Source organism: Typopeltis vanoorti, chromosome 22, assembly GCF_054136105.1.
Source record: "Typopeltis vanoorti isolate ZY-2024b chromosome 22, IOZ_Tvanoo_1.0, whole genome shotgun sequence".
NCBI classification, from domain to species: Eukaryota; Metazoa; Arthropoda; class Arachnida; order Uropygi; family Thelyphonidae; genus Typopeltis; species Typopeltis vanoorti.
Window position 1 is genome coordinate 81,279,334 of NC_143570.1, and position 20,851 is coordinate 81,300,184.

Consider the following 20,851-nt stretch of genomic DNA (forward strand, 5'->3'; position numbering starts at 1 on the left):
CCCTCTAATATATTACACTGCGATATGAGGAATTCGGAGAAGCCAGAGGACAAGACGTATTCAATAATGTGTTTCAGAAATTGAGCCTCTCATAACAGGGACTAAATACGACAATTTTAATGTAGTGAACCAAACTAAAAAGCATTTCTCTTTGGGGAGGAAGAAATAAAGTTTGGTTTCAATGCTGCTACTCATAATAACATATCAACTCATTATGAGTATTCCTAGTTTACAGGAATACAAAACAGAGAACACACCGGAAACTATTCTCAATTTTATGTTAATCCCACTGAACAAAGGCTTTATAAGAAGATTTTAGAGACCGCTTAAGAAACATTTTCAAGCCGCTTTAAGCAGGGCAGTGGAACATCATATACTACTTAATTAGGAATTTTTTATCATAAAAATACACTAATGGTGGGGGAGTTATTGTAATATATAATTTCAAAGAAACTGCATAAAGTAAAAGGAATAAAAAGTTAATCACAAACGTTTCTAAAAGATGTTTACGATTTCAATTTTACTGCATGTCACTGACGTTGTACACTATGGGCAGAAACACTACTTGTAACTCTTAAAGGACGATTTTATTAAGTACAGCAAGGGTGATAAATTTATTATTGTTAGCCGAGTTTTCCTACCCGAATTAGTTGCTGGGAATCATTATTGTGGTGGTGCATGTGCGTTAACCTACTACACCTGAATCAGAGAACATCCCACTTTTTGTTTTAATTACAATTTTTTTACATTCTCAGGCTATATTGACAATTCGCGCAGAGACTTCGTGGCTCAGTCAGTTTCGAAGGTGCCCTCTGTTTGGAAAGACTTGGGTTCGAATCCCATCTAGAACAAGAAATAACTTTTAAGGGATTCCCAACTGCGGGTGAATTAGCTGATCTCATGCACAGGTGGCAAGTTGTTTTCCATCCAGAGAGGAAAGTTCGATTTTACATCCCCACGTCCAAAAAAAAAACAAGCAAAAAGGACAGATGAACACACGTTATATATGGACATAATAGCTTCATAGTCTTAGTCGCTGTGTCCATAACTCTTAACAACAAGAATGTCCTTTGGTTAGAAAGAAGTGGATTTCAGACACGAAAAACATTAATACCGGCTCATCCTTCTGTCTCTTGAAAGCGAGATAGTCCATATGGATGGAGGTGACGGCAAGACTTGCCGAAGAGAACACGTTGGTCACATAGCTTTATTTGCTTCTGCCGTAATTCCAAACAACTCAACCCAACTGTTTACAATTTTGAGGTCATGATACTTGTTCAGCTTATCAGTAAATTATTATCAATAATTTACTGGCTACTCGATTATGAATTTTAAAGAAATGTACGTAAAGCACAACAATTCTTTAAGGAAATTTGATCATAGCATCAACAAAACGTGTGGAAATGATTTCGATGCACTCCTCTTATTAATAAGTGCTGTGGATAAACATTGTCTGCTGTAAATCATTAGGAAACAACTCCAGAGATTTAACAGGTTAATCAAGAAGTTGTACACTAGTAAGCTGATACGTGTAGTTGGCCATAATTACGCAGCACAGAATCTTGGGATAAGACATGAAGAAGATTCAAGATAACGAACGATCAGGAATCTATATTGGAAGATGACAAGAGCATATTCGTTTAGTTTTCCACTGGTCTTTGCTAATTTAAACAGAATAGGATAAAAATAAGTGGAATAATGATACACAGACTGCCTTGAAATGAAACCTAAATAGGGAAGGCAGGCAAGATGAATAATAGAAGGTCGGGTTATTTGATAATCTAGTCTTTGACGCTGAACAAATTGATTATTACAATAAGAATAGACAGTCTTTTTCATGTTTCTGGACTTGTATGCTTAATTCTTACACGTTAATATAAATAGTTATTTACTTCGTGATTTGTAAAAAAATATATAAGCAAGCATGAAATATCTTCGTTTATTGGAAAGCGCCTTGAATTATCTCCTTTTTAGCGAATAAGTAGATAATACTTTGCGATATGAAGGACATGTATGGCTGAACATTTTAATAAACGAAAACCCCAAGAGCTCAACCCAGAAAATTATGAAAACCAAGCTCTTTCGATTTTATCAACGAAATATTAGTCACTAATTCTTCTTTATTTTTCTTGTTACGAGGTAAAAAAAATTATCAGTAGCACCATATCGTAGGCGATATGAGTTGAATTGTATGGTTTGGAAGATCCGGGTGTGAAAAAACCTAATTTGAGGCTTTTCACCTGATATCAGTTAGTCGGTCTTATAAAACAAAATAAAATGGCCTCTTCCTCACTAGCAAACAAGCGTACTTATCTAGTGACCTACTTAATTCACGTAATCACATAACCAAATGCTTATCCATGATGAATGCCAAATGACAAGATTCATGCATGGTGGCAGGAAAACACTGGCTGCGTGAAGAAAACAACCTGAGATTTTGAGTATACAGTAGAGATGCAGTAATGAACAGTAGATGATGGGAAGGATTTTAAAAAAAAGTATGATATGTGGATGCAAAGAGAACAAGAATGCTGGGATAATCTTTTTCTATGAAGTGGAAAAGAATCCAAAATATACATTACTAAAAAGGAGAAAAATGGATGTACAAATATATATGTGGATGGAAGCAGCATCGCTGATAAAAAGGCTAATAGTCAAAACAGGTCTCAATTTAACTGATATATTTATTACTTTCACTGTAATATTCATTTTTACAGAAACAAAAAAAAATGAAAAGGAATAATTGCACTAATATAAGCAGAAAAATCTCTGAAAATAAGTTATTCGTGAAAAATTTTGATAAGGTCCTACTAGTTTGCGTAGTGAAAATTTAATCATCTGCTCAGCCTGAGTTTCCTCTTATGAACGACTTTCCTGCAAGCGAGGAAAGAGAGCCATTCAGAAGATGAAAATGAGCACTAACATACAAGTAAAGCAAAGAAAAGAAGAAATAGGTGGAAGAAGAGGCAAAGGCTATTCAGTTTCATTTATGACATGTTCTAATGGAAAGCAAATCAAAACGCCTTTGCTGCTCGCGGATCCTCTTTCTGCAATCAGTTCCTGATGATTATACTTGTGAATCTGCCAATGAACAAAAGAAGACTTGAATAGAATTCCCAGGACAATTCTCTGCAGCTTATGCTATCTTCGCTCTATGCTGGGTGAGTAATTAAAGAAGGATAAGGTTTCCGGTAGAAATTAATATCTCGGCTATCACGTTGTAATGTCCGCTACAACGAGACATCGTGACAAATGAAAGCGGTTGTCATAGCAACTGGCCAGTGATGGACACCACTCGAGCATTGTAGTTTCAGCAAGGACCACTTCATCATTCATTCAGAAAAGTATGAGGACAACATAGAATATTAGAAAACTCAATAATGGGGAATCATTTATACAAAACATAATAGAAGTTGGTTTAGGACTGAGACATTAGGAGGTTATTGGTGGCAGAAAGACTAAATCAAATAATTAGACTCCAAGGCAAGTTTATCATCCACTCGTAATGCGCACTTAATATCACCTTTTGTACGTGTCTGCATCTTTGTTTTAAATATTTAACTATTAAATACTTTATGCAGAATGGCTTCTTAACTCAATGTTGTATTCTGTATCTAAAAGATACAGTACACATTTTGCTGCATTAAATTGAATTTTTGTGTAATTGATATCAGTTTTCGTATTTGTACGAAGATGAATTCCGAAAATAAGACAGTTATAATTTATATATTTTTCCCAAAATTAGTGTGAAATTTATTACGATTAACTGCACAACCAAGGGACTCCCTGAAATAACAGAATTCATCGGGCAAGATGAAAGAGAAGAGTTATTTAAGACCGTAATATATGATGCGCTGCTGTGATTTTCACATTATGAATACTGCTGTCCACGTGTGCTAATATTCATCTTGGGAATAATACTATAAGCTCTCCTTCGAATAGTAACCTGAAATTAAGCCATGGTACTCCATTTGCAAATTGATTTTTTTCTTAAGGTATTCCTGTTTGTTCATTAACACGCATGGTTATCAATACTTTAGTTTCACTCCATATACTCACTAAATGTAAACGATAATTTATTCTCCAAGAACAAATTCAAGTAAGTCTGCAGTCTTCTCAGGAAAATCGTTAAGGTAAAAAAACCGTATCAATTATATCCATTACGAATTTCTTAAAAATAAATTACCGAAGTACTTCCCAAATGTATTTTATTCCAAGGGTTTTATTAAAACTTTTCAATGAGAATAAATCGAAGGATTGTTTCTCATGTCTGTTAAAGCAGTGGCTAAAATGAAGCGCTTGCTGCAATATCGATTCTTATTTATAACGCAGAGGCAGGGTTATTACAAATTTTGGCATCGTGAAGCGTAATTATCTTTATTATAATAAAGTTTAGAGTTCAAGTGAACCATCACAATCGTCTTCCATGATGTTTCTATATCAATAACGGACTGCCGGGATTTTCCTCCAGTGGTTTCAAGCGCGTGTGCTGTACACGAGTGCAACCTTTACAGGAGTAACACTCAGCTTAGTGAAACTTGTGATTAATCTCTAATAGAGTTTCTTTTTATCTTGATCCACCGGTAATTTATTATCCAGTGAATTCTGGTTACAAACAACGCGCACACGAACCTTCATCGTTTTGCTACCTTTCCATCATGATCCTCCTCCTTCCCCTCCCCCACTTCCATCTCTTCCCGTGATCTTTCTACAGAAAATAAATCAGCTCCCTTGTCTTTTTTTTTAATCGTAGTTGCGCCAGTGCCTTCCTAGGGGAATACAATATACATGTGCACTTGTCTCGTGCTCAGTAATGACACTCAAAGGTGGAGGGAGAGGAAACACATAGTTGGAGACATGTGCTGTCTTAGTTACTCCATCAATGACGGATCACAGTGTGCCTGCCACCTTGTTGAGCTTGTTAATAGAGTTGTTGCTCCCTTTGTTATCACGAGAGGAAAGAGCTTTCCTGATGCAGATTTCGCTACTTCACTGTACATAAATGTAATGATTACTTAATTATGGTCTTGGAAATGAATCTTGTAAAACTGATACAAGAGCAAGCGGTGGATCTTGTGAAGCTTTAGAGAAGACATTTTTCATAATAAAATGCTCCCTAAGATGAAAACAACGTCGTTTATTTATGCGTACAGCTGTCAAAAACAAAAGATAGATGAAGTCAGTGTTCCTGACTGTGATAAACTAACCCAAACGAGAAGTTAGTCATTCATCTCTTTCTTCTAGACTAACCGAAGATGGTTTAGTAGAGTCTGTGAAGGGGGGGGGGATATATTCTGTAACTTTAATGAAACTTTAAGTAAACGAAATCAACGTCAATAGTCTGTGATATTTATATTCACTATAGCATACAGACTGGCCTGGCTTTACATATCGATATTTTCAATTATTGCATTACTATGATAACTTCTCCTCCCATCTCTGTAACAGAGTACGAAGAATGGGAGAGACTTAGTTTCCAAATGCGAAATCGTTAGGTTAGCTGGTCTTATACAGAAGTGGCAGGATCCCAGCGGATAATGGAACATATGATATGCTGTATTACCTTATAATCTTAGCTGCTCTGGCTAAAACATAAATCCCCATAGTCTTTCACTCTCTATCCCCACCACATGAAGGATCTGCAGGGATTTCATTTATCAACAGAACAGAACATGAGTAATTCCTGTACAATTCCACTGGCATTTGCCTTATATCACTTCTTCATGAAATAGGCAAATAAATCAAGCCTTAAAAACGTGAAGTGCATATGTCTTTTTCACTTATGGGAGAACTCGTCTACTGTTGACTTAAAGAAAGAAAAATGTATAAACAACTCATTTCTGAGGTTGTGCACAGGAGTCGATACACGCAAAAAACTGTCATCCAGGGACCATGACTGTGTAGCCATAAACAGAAAGCAGGATACACGGAATAAAAACCAAATAACGATGTGAACTGAAATATGGCCACTGTTTAACAACGAACAACATATCGGAGACCTGGGATAAATTAATATTGTATTCACGGCAAGTATAGTGTGGCAGAGAAGCCTCGAAACACAACTCCTTCGAGCAACGCTTTCTAAATTAAGTTTTCTCTGGCAACATCGGATGTCACTATATTTCTTTACCACCTTATAATCTAAACTTCATTCCTCCTTCTGTACCTCCCTCCCTACTGTAATTTGATGTAAATAAGGAGGCGCCGGCAAGGCCTCACCGAGCGCCCCCATCTGGGTAGTCGATCACTGATCTTACTGAATTGCATGTGCTCTTTCTCCCGCAGGTGAAATTCGAGGTAGTCAGCAAGAGTAATGACCGTCGCCTTTTCATCCTGACCTTTGTCCTTTGCGGCGGAGTGGTGGGGATTCTGATTGCTGTTGCTGTCGTCTATGTCGTTCGCCGCCATGCTCGTTCCAGACAGAAACTGCAGAGCATTGCCCAGCCGGAAACCGAAGCAAGTCAGGATTATCAGGTAAAATGATTCTGATGGATGTCCGCTTTGCACTTCTCTCCTTAACTTAGTAACTTATATTCCAGAATTAAATCTTACCTTACTTTGTAAACAGGACAAATCACACATCAATGAAAACTTCGCATTCACTGAAAGGTTTCATCTGAAAGTGAATTTTGTCCAGAATAATGCTGGACCTTCGACGGATTTTATTTATATCCAAAAGAAGCAACGTGTTTAGAGTTCAACTTATTGTTGGTTTCTAGATCTTCAGCATTGAATTGCATAAACACTGATGAAATTGATATGCAAAAGTGTCGATAGAAATGAAGTTCCATTGTACAATCCTCTATTTGAAATTAACGTGGCTAGAACAGTAGGAAGTTACGCAAATTAGATTTTAAAAAACCGGACAAATTTCATAAAAGAAAATCACCTGACACTCAAGAAGACTACAAATGAGGAAATCACTTAACCGACTAATTTCCTCTAGCAATCATAAGAAATTTCCTGAAATGGATCGTGTGTTAAATACTATGACACACGATACACGAAACAGTCAATGATGACTGCAGAGAAGTCCAGTTATATTCACTTTCATCAAGTGATTATGTAGAATTGCTATGAATTTGTGTAATAAGTTAAACTCAGACTATGTATTTCTACAGATCATAATCTTCCAATTCACTTTATTTACGTACCATATCTGATCTCCTCCTGTGAAAGGAGAACAGTCAAACGGGCTGCTGCTTATAGCATAATGCAAAAGTGGGTGACAGTTTATCCATGGCGACTCCACACCGCTCTTCCAACAACCTATCGCTATCGAGAGAAGAAAGTGGGAAATTACACGCCCCTCCAGAAATCTAATGTACTTAATAGAGTTCAAGGGCTGAACTATTCTAGAATCTTCTTTAGCTTGGTGGATATTGTGGTTGACATTTCTAGAACAGTTTATCCGTTAAACTTGTTGTCATGGCTGTACATTTGAGCATTTCCAGACTAACCACAAGTGGAAGTTTTTATTAACTTTGCAAATTTCGCGACCCTTACGGTATGCTTCGTCAGGAACAGCAAGTACAATTACGAATGATATAATGTAAAGAAAAAGTGTCAGAACATAACGGCTGAACAATCAACTACTGTAAAGATACACGACAGTCATTGTTTAGATGACAGACAGCGTGTCTGTTTAATCCTAACTCCACCAAGTTCAGATGTCTAATGAGAGAGGACTGATCATAGTTTAGATTAAGATTTTTATTCTTTTTATTTCGTCTTGAGGGGCGTGCGGTTTATTGCATAAACTTCCTGAAATTTCCAAATGTAAGAGTTTATAGGTAATGCGTGTCAATTTGGATTATTGCCAGAGAGCATGATGCACTTTTTATCATTTATAATGTGGAAAGCAAGGGCTGATTTGTATGTCCCCTTTTTCCAGAAAATACTTTAAGAAAATATCCGAGTGGTCTCCACTGCACTATTTTCTGAGTGTGTCTACCTATGTAGCAAATACCACAGAAACAACACTCCTAGATTTTTAAGGCCAGTAGAGTTAGCCAGTAGTAGAGTTTAAGATCAGTTATTCTGCCGTCATTCATGTATTTAATATATTGGAGAGCTATCAGGCGTCTAAATCGGATTGCTATGAGACTTTCTAGATATTTATTGTGATAGGTGTTAGGATGATATCACCTTTGTACCAAAATTTCTCTAAGGTAGTCCAGTTCTTGGTTTGGATTTCCTTCATCATCCGAAATGCTTTACGCTCTCTGGCAGGGTTCTGATGACGCCCGTCTTTCGTGATGGATGGCATGTAGGTATCTTCCTGTAGACAGTATAAGTTGACATGAAAATGTCCAGGAATAGAACGGACCGTTGTCTTCCAGCGTGAAACAGATTTATTTATTCGTATGGGATTGCCCCCCGTTCCTCCACTGCCCCTTAAGACTGGTTGAGCACGCCTAGTGACGGATTAAGTAAGTATTTTAAGACGGTAGATCTGTGTGTTTTCACGCGCCGGTTTGCCTGTTCTGAGGGACGAAAAACCTGAGTTTCAGAGTGAAAAACCCTCTACCTCCGTATGAGACCGGCTGACCATAGGATGAAAATGTCTACATATTATAAGAGGTAGATTTATATTGTTAGTTTCATGGCGTGATCCTTCAAAGGGTAGACTGAATACATGTCTAAACAGTGTGAACACTACAGAGATATGAACAAAAGGAAGAGTTGGTAGTAAGTCCATCAATTTACAAATAACTTGCCAACTTGTGAAATCCTTCGAAAGGATTTCATAAATAAAGCAATATGGCTTTTGATATGTAGGCGATATTTTCATCATACCACAAAGTCTAAAGAACAACTATTGGAAAATTCAGACCACTTATTAAAGTGATCACATATTCATATTTGCTTTACACTGTCATTCGAGGACAACATGCACGATCTTGGAAGTGCTTATCCCTCCCACTGACCAAGCTAAACTGGCGCTTTCTACAAAATCACCGCATACAGATAGATATCTACATAGTTTCCTTGCTACCATCAATAACAAAAGAAGAATTACTAGAACGATGCAAGAGAAGTCGAATAGTCTGTCAAATGATGAAGGAAGAAAAATCTTGCATTGCGAACCAGAAATTGGACTATCTCTGAAAAATTATGATACAAAACGGTTCTGACTCTAACAACTTTCATCTTACATCAAGCACTCATGGAAGTTTCAAATAGCTAAGACAACAAAGTAAGAAAGACTACCGTATAATTAAGGAACAATAGCCGCAGTGTCTTGAAGCAATATAACGTGATGTTAGCATTCATTTATATCCCCATACAAAGTCTGAACAACGTAGGACGGTCGGGACTCAGAGGAAGTCCGCATCGGCAAAAAAACATTAAGGCTGTTGAGAAAATGTAATTCCACTCCACAAGTGATAATATTCTCCGAGAGGAAATCGAATAGCATACGTTTCGTACAACAGTTAATCTCAAAATTTAAGTAGGCTTTTAGAACGATACGTATCCCTTCTTAGCGTAACAAAATACATAGCTCATTTCAGATATAAGGTTTAGGTTTTATTAGATATCTAATGATAGAAGAGCTGGGATATGATACACTATTTATATTATACTTGACAAGAAACTAATGTGTAAGCAAACAGTTTGCGCGCGAAGTATCTTTACGGCTATTCAACGTGCAAACTTTGTTTACTGACGCTTGCCTAAAGGATTAAAACAATATAATTTACCAAATAGAATATGTAAAAGAAAAAAAGAACTTTCTAGAAGTATCTCTAATCAGTAGTATTTTAATAATATGGTGATACACAATTTTACTAGTTGTATATGGAATATATATGACTTCTGCTTTGAACTGATTTAATCTTGCTATCTTCCACTGATGATCCTTCCCATAATGTTTTGCATTATGAGCTAGTAAGGCAGTTAATGTGAAGTCACAGCCCATATATAAAGTAGTCTAGTGGTGATACTTCACGCGCATACTTTGTTTATGCTTACGTTTGGGTAATTTTTGTCAAGTATAATATACTTTTATAGTCAAGTGGAAAACATTTACATGATACACTACTCCGTTCATCGAAAAGTGACTTTCCTGTATTTTATACACGAGATACAAAATAAGTGCAGTTGATTTTAAGGTTTTCACTCTGGTTATTCCAGAAATCTTTAATCTACACAAGAACTTAACATACAGCATCGTCGAGCAAGATTATACTTAAGGAGTTAATGTTACACGACTATGAAGGAGATACTGAGGCATCTGCTATCGATAGCACGATGAAATTGGCTGTAACTGAACATGAAGCGCATTCTGAATCTAAAGAAATTCCTAGGAGTGCTTTCAATTAGCAACAATTTCAATTCCTCTGTTTATATAACTATCTGTCATTAAGACATTCTTCCTTACACAACGCCAGACATTTGTTATCACTGCGAGAATTGAACATTTTCAAATAAGGGCAGAACTTCGTTATTTAGATCATGCAAGAAGTTCTTGTTGAAAAGGACCTGGAACCTTGAAGTCCTTGTCAATAGCCTATGCCGTGGTTGGTCTATTAGCTTCTGTAAATATACAAACGTGTATGGAGAGACGGAGTTGGTCTCATACGGAACAAAAAGCATTTTGGGCTCCCCAGATTCGGGTTTTCCGGCCAGTAGAACATGCAAAGTTAACAAACACTGACCTTAGTTGCTTCGGCCGTAATGCAAGACAACCAACCTTATACATACAGATGAGTCTTCTGAGAAAACTAGAAATATCTTTTGCTTCTTCTATGTTGTTTATGATATAATGAAAGATTGGATATAAGTGCGTTTGCGTAAAGGCAAATTCAAATGGCATGGATTTCTAAATTGACAAGTAAAGTGATTTCAATATCAGTGTGTGATAAGAATTCTTCAGGGTTGAAGTAGGAATCATTTAATATAAAGAATACATATATATGAAGGAAACAACAGATCTTGAGCTTATGCTTCTCTCATTGAAAAAAAAACAGGTTTAGGAATGTGAAGATATACATAGATTTTGAACAGTTTCACAGCCTAAACAGATACATCATATGTTCGTGGTTTCTGTTTCTACCTGCTCTGGAAGCACTATTGCTCAACGCTAAATTAGTACCTGCCGACATTACGATGTAAAATCCTTCCAGTTTAGTGGATGAATGAATGCAACTAACATCAAGGTGCATTTTCATGTTGTATAATTAAACTGGATTTTCATGCAAGCATGCATAGAATTTAGATCAAAAGCCTCACCACTAATACCAGTTCCTGTTTTAGAGGATTAATTTATAATAATGTATAAATTACAACAGATAATCCTTATCCCACCCACGATACGAATGTACTACATACAGGTTTACAAACCTTTCGTGGATAGGAGCCACATAACAGTTAATGCCCCTTCTTTTCTGAAACTTCAAACGGGAGAATATTTGACAAGTAGCAGTTGGCCTAATTCAGTACTTAGGGAGACTGCAAATAGGTTACATCACGAACTGAGCAACAAAAACTGCCAGTCAAATCTAAACTACTACGTGCAACATGCATAAAAATATATCTTTTGTATCTACACACTCATCTAAAAGTCACCTTACCCAAGTCTTAACATCATACACTATCCGTTTGAAAATATTTGAGTTCAGATACAACTACAAAGTCTTGTGTAAGACTTTTCAGAGAAAGTATGGTCTTCCTTATTTCGAAATGTAGGCAACAACTGACAGAAATAACAAGATACAGTTAAAAGGCCTTGATTAGAGGACTGAATACATCATGTGAGTCTGAGGGTAACGCATAAAAAAAAATCTTCAAAATTACGCTGATGTATTGACCATTCAGTATTTCTCAACTTTCATTCGTTATTTTGAAAATGAACTAGAACAAACAAAATACCAACTACATACATACTGAACACAAGAAATATTCTACAAGATTTCACGACAATCATCCCGTCTTGTTTCTAAATAAGAATTTGCTAACCAATTTTATGTTCTCATCTTCCTTTTTAAACCCTGCTGCTCTACTACAGCATTAAGGGGTGTATATATATATATATATATCACAAGCAAACAAAATGTACTCTTTGAGAGTTAAAAGCGAAGCAAAGTCAAATATGAAATTCATGAAGCAATTGTGAGTACTAGAGGTCAGTTTTGTAAATAAAATAAAAGGAACTTTGCCGTTTGCTTTTAACAAAAGAGCTAGAGGAAATGCCATCGATAAAATAAACAGAACAAGTCCTTATGATATGTAAAACAAAGTGCATAAAATCCACGTAGCCGCTCCGGGAATTTCATGTTGAAACATCTATATTCAAGGAATTACCATGGAGGACTCACATAAAATCAGCTCTATAAAAAAAAACTTGGGGGGGGGGGGGAAGCAAAGCAATGCCAAGGGTAGTCTTAGACACACATTAAACATACATAAATACATACGGACCCAAGGATGGAAACCCAAAAGGATTGGAAGAGAAGCGACTGATGCTGTTGTGCACTTTCACCACGAATCTTTCTGTTATGTTAAAAATCAAATTTATGCTTGTGTACGCAGCCTATCATAAGCAAGAGTACTCTTAGATATTACATCAGTGATGGCTTCTTAGCCTTTTTCTTTACTTCCAACTTTTGGGCGTTTTAATGTAACTGTTATTAACCGTTAAAAGGAAGTCTATTTTTATACAAAGAAGAAAACTTTCACTTTATATTTTCCATAAATCCTAGTCCATCATGAATGTCATTTTTATAGTACGTTTTGACATGCTGCACGTTTTAACTTTGTCTTGAGACACATACACGTAGAATATTCATACATCCAAGATTTCTCTTTCCTTCGTAAACATCTCCAGTATCTTCTGAAGAGCTCTTCCATATATCAATAAAAATATATGCGCTATTAGCAATAACTGCAGGCAAAAATAAGACATCGATATATCACAGTATGAAATGGATATGCAGTTCCTGCATATCCAGTAACTTGACCGACATCGACTAGCTAGATTAGAGATTGGAAAATAAATTCTCAACAGTGAAACCTTGCATTGGTAACGACAACAAAATATTCCCATTTAACTATCATAAGAAATTATGTTCAACCAGCTCTACATTATTTACTGGATGAAAACTTTACACAAATTATAAATATCAATCTACAGTTCAATTGAATCACTGATATTGTACATTATTTAGAAGTGAATGAAGTTATGTCATAATAAAAGAAAAAACAGAGACAAAATAAAACTTGTCTCTCGACCCCAAATGGTTGTAAACCTATAGCACTTTAGTATCGTGAGTGGGCTAGAAGTTTTTTTTTTTTTTAAATAATCTGGTAATTATACTCTAGTGACTAAACATAGGAGTTTTTTCAAGCCATCAGTAATAGTAGTCTCACGCCGAATGATGAAATTTATTCTCCCTCATACCGACAATCACAAGCATCCGTGTTCAAAATGGAATTCGAACCGGTAGTCTGTTGGATGGAAAAAGGATAGTTGACGACTTGGTCGACCAGGTGATAAAAAAAGGTGTTATTTTCTCTGAAAGAACTATTTATGAGAGGCAGAGGTTTGGTGTTTTGTCAGTTACCCTGTACACCTGAAAATAAATAACAAAGATGAACCCAAATTTGAAAAAATAATGGGCCGAAATTTTGGCGACCTCTGACCTTAGGTACGTTTTTTTTTTTAGATTTATTGCTCTTTTGCAGTAATTTTTATATATCAGTAGGATGCATTTTATCCATTTATACCAGTCAAAATGTGATGTGCATTTTCACAATAGAAGAAGTTTTGGGACTTCTACATAGATTAAAAAAAATCGATTATATTATGACGATGAGTAGATTTCATTATTCTAATTTCTAGCGCGTTTGTGATAGCCGCAAGTACTTCGTACCAGTGTCACTATCATCGAATGAGCAGAGTTGAATGTTTTATAAATAAATTTGTATCCAACACTGCATATTACAGCGCATCGTTATATTTATTTGACTAATAGAAAATACATACCTAAATAGTTAGGTATGTACACCTTAACTAGTTCGAGATGAAAGTATCTTATGGAGATAAAGCTTCCAGCGTGAAAGAAAGTAACAAAATATTGTTATGGTGTAGACCATGCAAAATATTTATTGAAGCAGGTTTGATTTGATTCGACGGAAAAAGGGCACGTGTAATGTAGTGACACAAAATTTGAATTAATTGAAATTCCTGGATGGAAATTATTTCCTTTTTTATGTTGGAAATAGTTTTTTTCCCGTGAAGAGGAGCTTCCTTCTTCGAAGATGGAATGAATTTAGGTCCCAAATACGCAAACAAATAAATCATTAAACAGTTGAATGTCTATACATTGGATGCTGAAATCGTCATTTAGTAAAGTTATTAGGAGATAAAAACGACATTTATTTTTATAGTACGTAACTAATTAGCGAACATTACAACGTTACTTAGGTTAAAAGTAGTAGTAAGAAGCAAACCTAAGTATCCAGCCTTTAGGAAAATAAAAAAAAAAGAATAATGGCACTCTGTAATGCTGCCAAGCATTTTCAAAAACAAGGAATTATGTTAGTTACAACGATCACAAAAATAACCTTTCAGTTGATTCGATAAATGGCCTCACTTAAAATTGCAAATAATTTGTATAAGATTAAAATATTGACATGAAAACGTAAGGTTAAAGGATGGTAATTTGCGTTTATATATTAAGACCTTATCCAAAAAGCACACAAAAATTCCATCTCAATAGAAATAACCTTAATTGTTGCATTCTGGGTAAAGAAATATTTAATGGTGGAGGAACTCTCTATTCTTATGACAAACCTATCGTACGTTAATTAACACTAGTGGGGGGGTTAAGATTATATAATGCCGATACCATGCTTCAGAAACTAAACACTTTTCATACTACCACACTGGATGATGACAATCATCTACTACCTAAATACAATCGCAAATATCCGTACCGACAGGGATTTGAACTCGCCGTACGTTGAAATGCGGTATTCACTGGGCCAACCAAGTTAATTACTTACAGCATCAATCAAAACATCATTAAATATTATAAATTCTCATATTTTGAGAATAAATGATACTTTGAGTACCCCCAAAGTATCATTTATTCCAAGAAACATCCAATAGAAGTATTAAAACAATAAAAATAAATTAAAACAACTTTATTAGTTTTAATTCAAGCCCAGTCAATTTTTTGAATTAAAAGGACATCGCAAAAGTATGTTTCCAAATTTCCTAGCGTATACATCAGCAGTAATATTTAAATACTTAAAACTTGTAAGCTTTCTGCAATCAGAGCTAAAATTCATATCAATATCCGAGGAGGGGAGGCGTTTATTTGGTGTATCCTCTGTGTTCTGGAGTACTGTTGTAAAATTAATTGTAAATCCTGTTAGGTGAAATTGCAAATCCTATTATCTTCGAAGAAACATCTGCTATTTAATCCGACCGCTATATTTAAGAATAACTGAAATTATTGTCCATAAGAAAGAAAGTGTGCCAATATTTAAAAAAAAATGAGAGAATGACGGATGCCGATATATATTAGACGACAATTCTGCTTATTGTAAAACAAATGGCTTGGAAAAGGGGCAAACCAGATTATCATATTTATAGACCACCCACAAAACTAACGATAGGCTTGCCAACTTTCATGGAACAGTTGGTTGGATTACATAATAAAAATAATAGATAAGTTGTCATCGCAATTCGAATTTTAAGAAGCGACAGCTAGTAAACATTTTTGGACTAACTTGCCAGTTGATGCATTTTTTCAGATATGTGCTTTACAAAGAAGCCAATGTGAAACTTTTTGCCTTGAAGAAAGCCAGAGCAAGAGATAAGCAAGAGAGCAACTTTCTTTTCAGATATTGTCGCGGCATTATTATATAAATAAACTTATTTACTATTGCAATGAATGTTTCTTTTGTGAATCAAGGAAAATTGCGTATATTAATATTCTTAGAAGCAACCATTTAAAAAATGCCTTTTTAAATCCATCTTAATTAGGCTAGTGATTTAAATACTAATTAGCGTACGGAGTAATTATGATTTGCACTACTCTTTTGGTGATTCAAAGCACCATCTCTCAAACATTCTGTAATAAGAAATTTTTTTCTTATCTTAGAAATGAATCTGCCAGATACCACGATCTTGGGCAGGTCTTTTTTCTACGTATCACAATGTACATAAAATTTTTACAAACAGTACATGATTGGTGAATACTTATTAAACTGATTTACTATAGTAGATGAGCAGCTCAACAAGTGGAGGATGAGCACTCTCTCATTCACTCCAATGTAGAAGAACGTCAATGTGCCACTTTTTCATGTTGTAAATTAGTTCACAGTAAGATTAGGACTTAAAGAAACATAATCCCAGTTTGTGGAGGGAACAAATAGCAAATATTTGATTTAAAAATTGTTAATCTGAAATATCTTTTTAGAGAAAAAAAAATCCAAAATTATTAAAATCAGATATTTCTCTTCTCTTTAATTAAATTCAAATTCGAGCACTAAATAGCAAATCCCCAAGAGCAGTAATTACGAAAAAAGTGATGCTTGCTCTGAGACACTAAAAAAAAGCATCGAAGTAATAACATTGCGTCATTGTTATCTATTACATCTGTTCGAGTCTCGAAATCTACAAAATAGTCATTCTTTATTATTAGTAATTACTTGACCGTATATTAAATTAGTCACCATCAAAAAACTAAACTTTCCGTATTGGTTTTTCGACAAGAAAATAAAATAGATGATGATCTTGTAAAGAGGGAACAGACAAAGGTTATCCATTAGAAGAGAATATTTTTTAGTCGTTTAACTCGGATTATCCCCAGAGTTTAACAATCATAAACAGGTGTAAGAAATTAGATGCAATGTCTTCGGGTATGCATCTTCTTTATATTAAGAGACAGAATACAGGCGATGCCTGTTCAGTTACCTTCGCAAAGAAGATTCCAAAAATAAACTGTTGAGTATTATCAGTCAGCAGAAGCAACGTGAAGGACTAGCGTGCAATGAATGTGTATCGCGTATACTTAATTAAGAACCAAACCAGTGGCTAAAATCTTACTTCTACAAATTACAGGCCATGTTTTTTTTTTTTAATTTCGGTAATTAAAGTGCGGATGGGCAAGAATATGGATTTCTTTGGAACAGTTTTACAATGCATCTCCGGAAATTAAGATCACTGTTGAAGTGTTTAACCGTAGTTGTCTTTGCAAAAATAATCATACTAAAATGTTTCGTTCCTGAAGAAATAGGACTGTTTAGGAACCAAATTAATATTAAGGGTAATAATCGGCCACTTTTTTAGGCAAAGTTGGGAACTACAGAAGTTTCGAAAGTGATACAAATTACAAAATCATAAACTTTCTGTACCAGTTGCCTCGGTATTGCATTACATAATATATTAAGATTGCCCGTAGTCCGTATATTTGCAGTTTTATTAGTGATTTTGATTAATTGTATCACTAGACTGACATTTTATTCAAACTGTTGATTCTCATTATTTATGAAAACAGACATGAGTTGTTCTGTATAGTGGGTATAGCATCGGAAATATCCCAAAGAGGGTAAATACCAAGAAAGTGTTTTTAATTTAATAAATGTTCAATCACTTTAGAAAAAAATATTTCATATATATACTAGGGGGATTCTTCCCCCCCCCCCCCCCGAGTTCCGGACTGGTAGGCCGGTTCTCCTTGAATTCTGATGGCTCGAATTTTGAAGACTCGACACTCAGGGTAGCCCCTGAGTTTCAAATAACTTGACAAAAAACGTTATAAAAAAAGCTTATCATTTTATATTATAGAGTAGATATATATCTATCCATCCCACCCTTGCTACTAACATACACATAAACTTTTAATTTAACTTGAGGGTATATTCCATTGGGTCTTAAAATCCTTTCGCTTGATACGATAGATTTTCTCTCTTATACAGTATAACAATAAACATTCAACCGCTACCTGCCTGAAAATAAAAAGTTATGTTGAGTAGAATGCAGCAACTCACATGGGACATCCATCACAATGCCTTTATAATAATAAAAATCGGGAAGATATAGGAAACGTTTGTACTTAATCTAGCTTAGAGAATGGCATTTTACTATAAACGAAGGATTAATTTGCTTACAATAAAAAAACGCAACTCTTGGAAGTTATTAAAAATAATTTCCTTAGTATTTCTTCCTGTAATAAGCAAATTATATCTTTCTTAAAGTAACAAGGTTCTTTGTTAACCACGGGTTAGCTCAAAATGTATTTGTTAGAAATATACACATGTTCTGTATCTAAAAACACTGAACCTGGTGTCAGTTACCAGGATGAAACTTCGTGCATGAGCTTCCTGATAAGATTTTTAAACGCACTCACAGAGAGGAAAAAGGACAAATTACAAATTAGCCCTGTTTTGTGGAAAGGGAAAAAAGTATGTAAGCATATTAACAGAATTAATTATTTAAATTTGGCACGAGACCGTACAAAAGAAGTCACTTCATCTCTTATTAGTTGGTTCTTTGATTAGCTGCCCATCTCATTTGAATGTGTTCGATGGCGGATTATCTGTCCACCCAGTACCGCACTGTTACATGAAGTACCAAGCACAGAGCTTGGAGATTTGCTAATTCAATTAGTTTTTGGAGCCTGGGAGAAAGAGGTGGTCCTTTGAGAGGAGAACGAAATTATTCTTGGAATGGAGAAATCTTCCCTTTCTCTCCACTGAAGCTCAGATTTTCGCGGAGGAATTAAGAATTATCTAATTACCTTGCACCTCTTGTCTTTTCGATTCTAGGTGCTCTTCGCTCCCTTCTTTAATCCTGCAGTAAAAATTTTTGTCGACGTCTTGTAATGAGGCCACCCATTCTTGCTCAAGTGAACAGAATAATCCCATCTTGTAAAAAGAAGAGAGGAGTGGCGAACTTCGGTTGTGAATGCCTAACAGCGGAGCTTGTATGGATGCCGATTATAAAGAGGAAAAGGCTTAAAGTCAAATTCATTAGTTGCCGTTTTTCTTGTCCGATTCAGCTTGGATTGTCTTAGAGATTATCATAAAATGGGTGGCGCTGTTATTCTCTACCGATAACTCCCCTTTGGAATTATCCTAATGTGTGACTGAATAAAGTAGCTTTGCTTATTATGACAGAAACACCAATTCCTCAGAAATGTGGGTATGATTAACATCGCATCTCTTACAGTTCATAACACAGATGACAACACTTACTCTTTCAAGATTATGTGTGAAGAGGCGCTTTTTTTTTTTTTCAGTTCGATCTGCAGAATTCCTTCTGATAATATCAATTACGCCGTACGTTACGAAATCTAGCGGTAGATTTTTCTTTAATAGCTGAATTATAAAATGTTCACCATTTTATATAAACTTTATTAAAAATGCAGATAAATAAATATGCCGTCTTAGACAGTTGGAATAAACAAAAAGACATTTTTATTCAATTTGCTCGTGAAGCTAGTTTCAAATCTTGAAGTATATGGTTAAACATTACTTTGGCATAACCTGCCGTGGTTTCCTAAAATGATATAACTTAAAAGTGATTTAAAGCACATAAATAAATTTTAATTCCCATATATTTTTCTCACTGTAACATGAACATCATTCAGGAGGAGAGAAAAATAATTACAGCATTCAAAATATTAACGAGTTAAACAGAATGAGTCATACTGTCCGACCACAGATCCGAGAGCCTAGTCTGGCAACTTGCCGAGAAGAGTCCATTCATGCTGAAGGGGAGAAAGAAATAAAGGATGTACGAATTGGTCAACACGCGAAATCACGTGCTTTATACGTAAAAGTTTCAACTGTTATACAAGCAAAATAGTTACCACTTTGAAAACTATAATATCATAAAAGAAAAGTTAATTTTCCGACGTGTAATAATAAACAACTCACCCCACAAGAAGGAATGATTCTCCTTCTTTTGACATGGGCAGAAGTGTTGAAGGGTCTCGCATCTGTGGGCGTACAGTACTTTCGCGTGTTTCGTTTGCAAATGAGTGAGCGGAAGACAACACTATTCAAGTTCAAAGGAACCAGGTCAGATATAGTTTTTCATTTACAAAATGAATAGTAAAATAAAAATTATTTCTATAATACGTCTAGTAATTCCTAATCGATATTTGCCATGTCCGCATATGAACTACAATGGCATTAGGAAACTATGAATACAAAAAAACTTTAAACAGGCTTATACGTAATGCGATACTATAATAATTTATGTCAGAAATTTATATATTCCCACGCGCTATTAAAATTTTAAAAGTTTTGCTTAATGAGTGTTAACAATATTCGTCTTCTCAGAAACACATGAGAAAAAAATAAGAAAATGGATATCCGACTTGAACAAAATGTCCATACTTGTTAACAAAGCAAGGTTTGCGCTACAAACATTAACATGTGTTAGGATGTTGCTTCATACAATAATGACGACAGTATGATTCGAAAGACTCGACGAGTGAGGCTTTATTTTAACTTTGTTGGTATTTTCGAGATCTTGAAAAGAACTACGCAAATAAACACTATAGTCACCGCTGCTGATTTTGTCCAATCAAAAGCTATACCATAATGAATTAATAAATCACTGATTTTCCTTACTATATTTTAATTATTTTGTTGTTGCATATGAAAGTATCTGTAAAAAAAAAACAACGCTATTTAGTTATTATTGACAGTAAATAAAATACGTCACTGGTATAGAACTTGAGTATCCATTCTAAAGATAAATTCTGAATTGATAAATTAATTTACACAAAATATATTAATCAGGGACGTTTCTAACAATGGAGAATCCTACACGGCCGGTATAAACATTGAATTAACTCAATCACAACGGGCCAAGGCAAAGCGA

The 20,851-nt window shown here is 35.1% G+C and overlaps 1 protein-coding gene across 2 annotated transcripts in view; it reads left to right on the forward strand.

The window, feature by feature from the left end:
* The window catches only part of IA-2 (tyrosine phosphatase IA-2), a 392,148-nt gene that overhangs the window by 333,613 nt on the left and 37,684 nt on the right, over positions 1 to 20,851 (forward strand). For both annotated transcript variants that reach the window (XM_090411727.1, XM_090411728.1), the window contains one exon: positions 6,286 to 6,474. In XM_090411727.1, the coding sequence (XP_090267853.1) occupies positions 6,286 to 6,474 (189 nt within the window). The remainder of the gene's footprint in view (positions 1 to 6,285; positions 6,475 to 20,851) is intronic.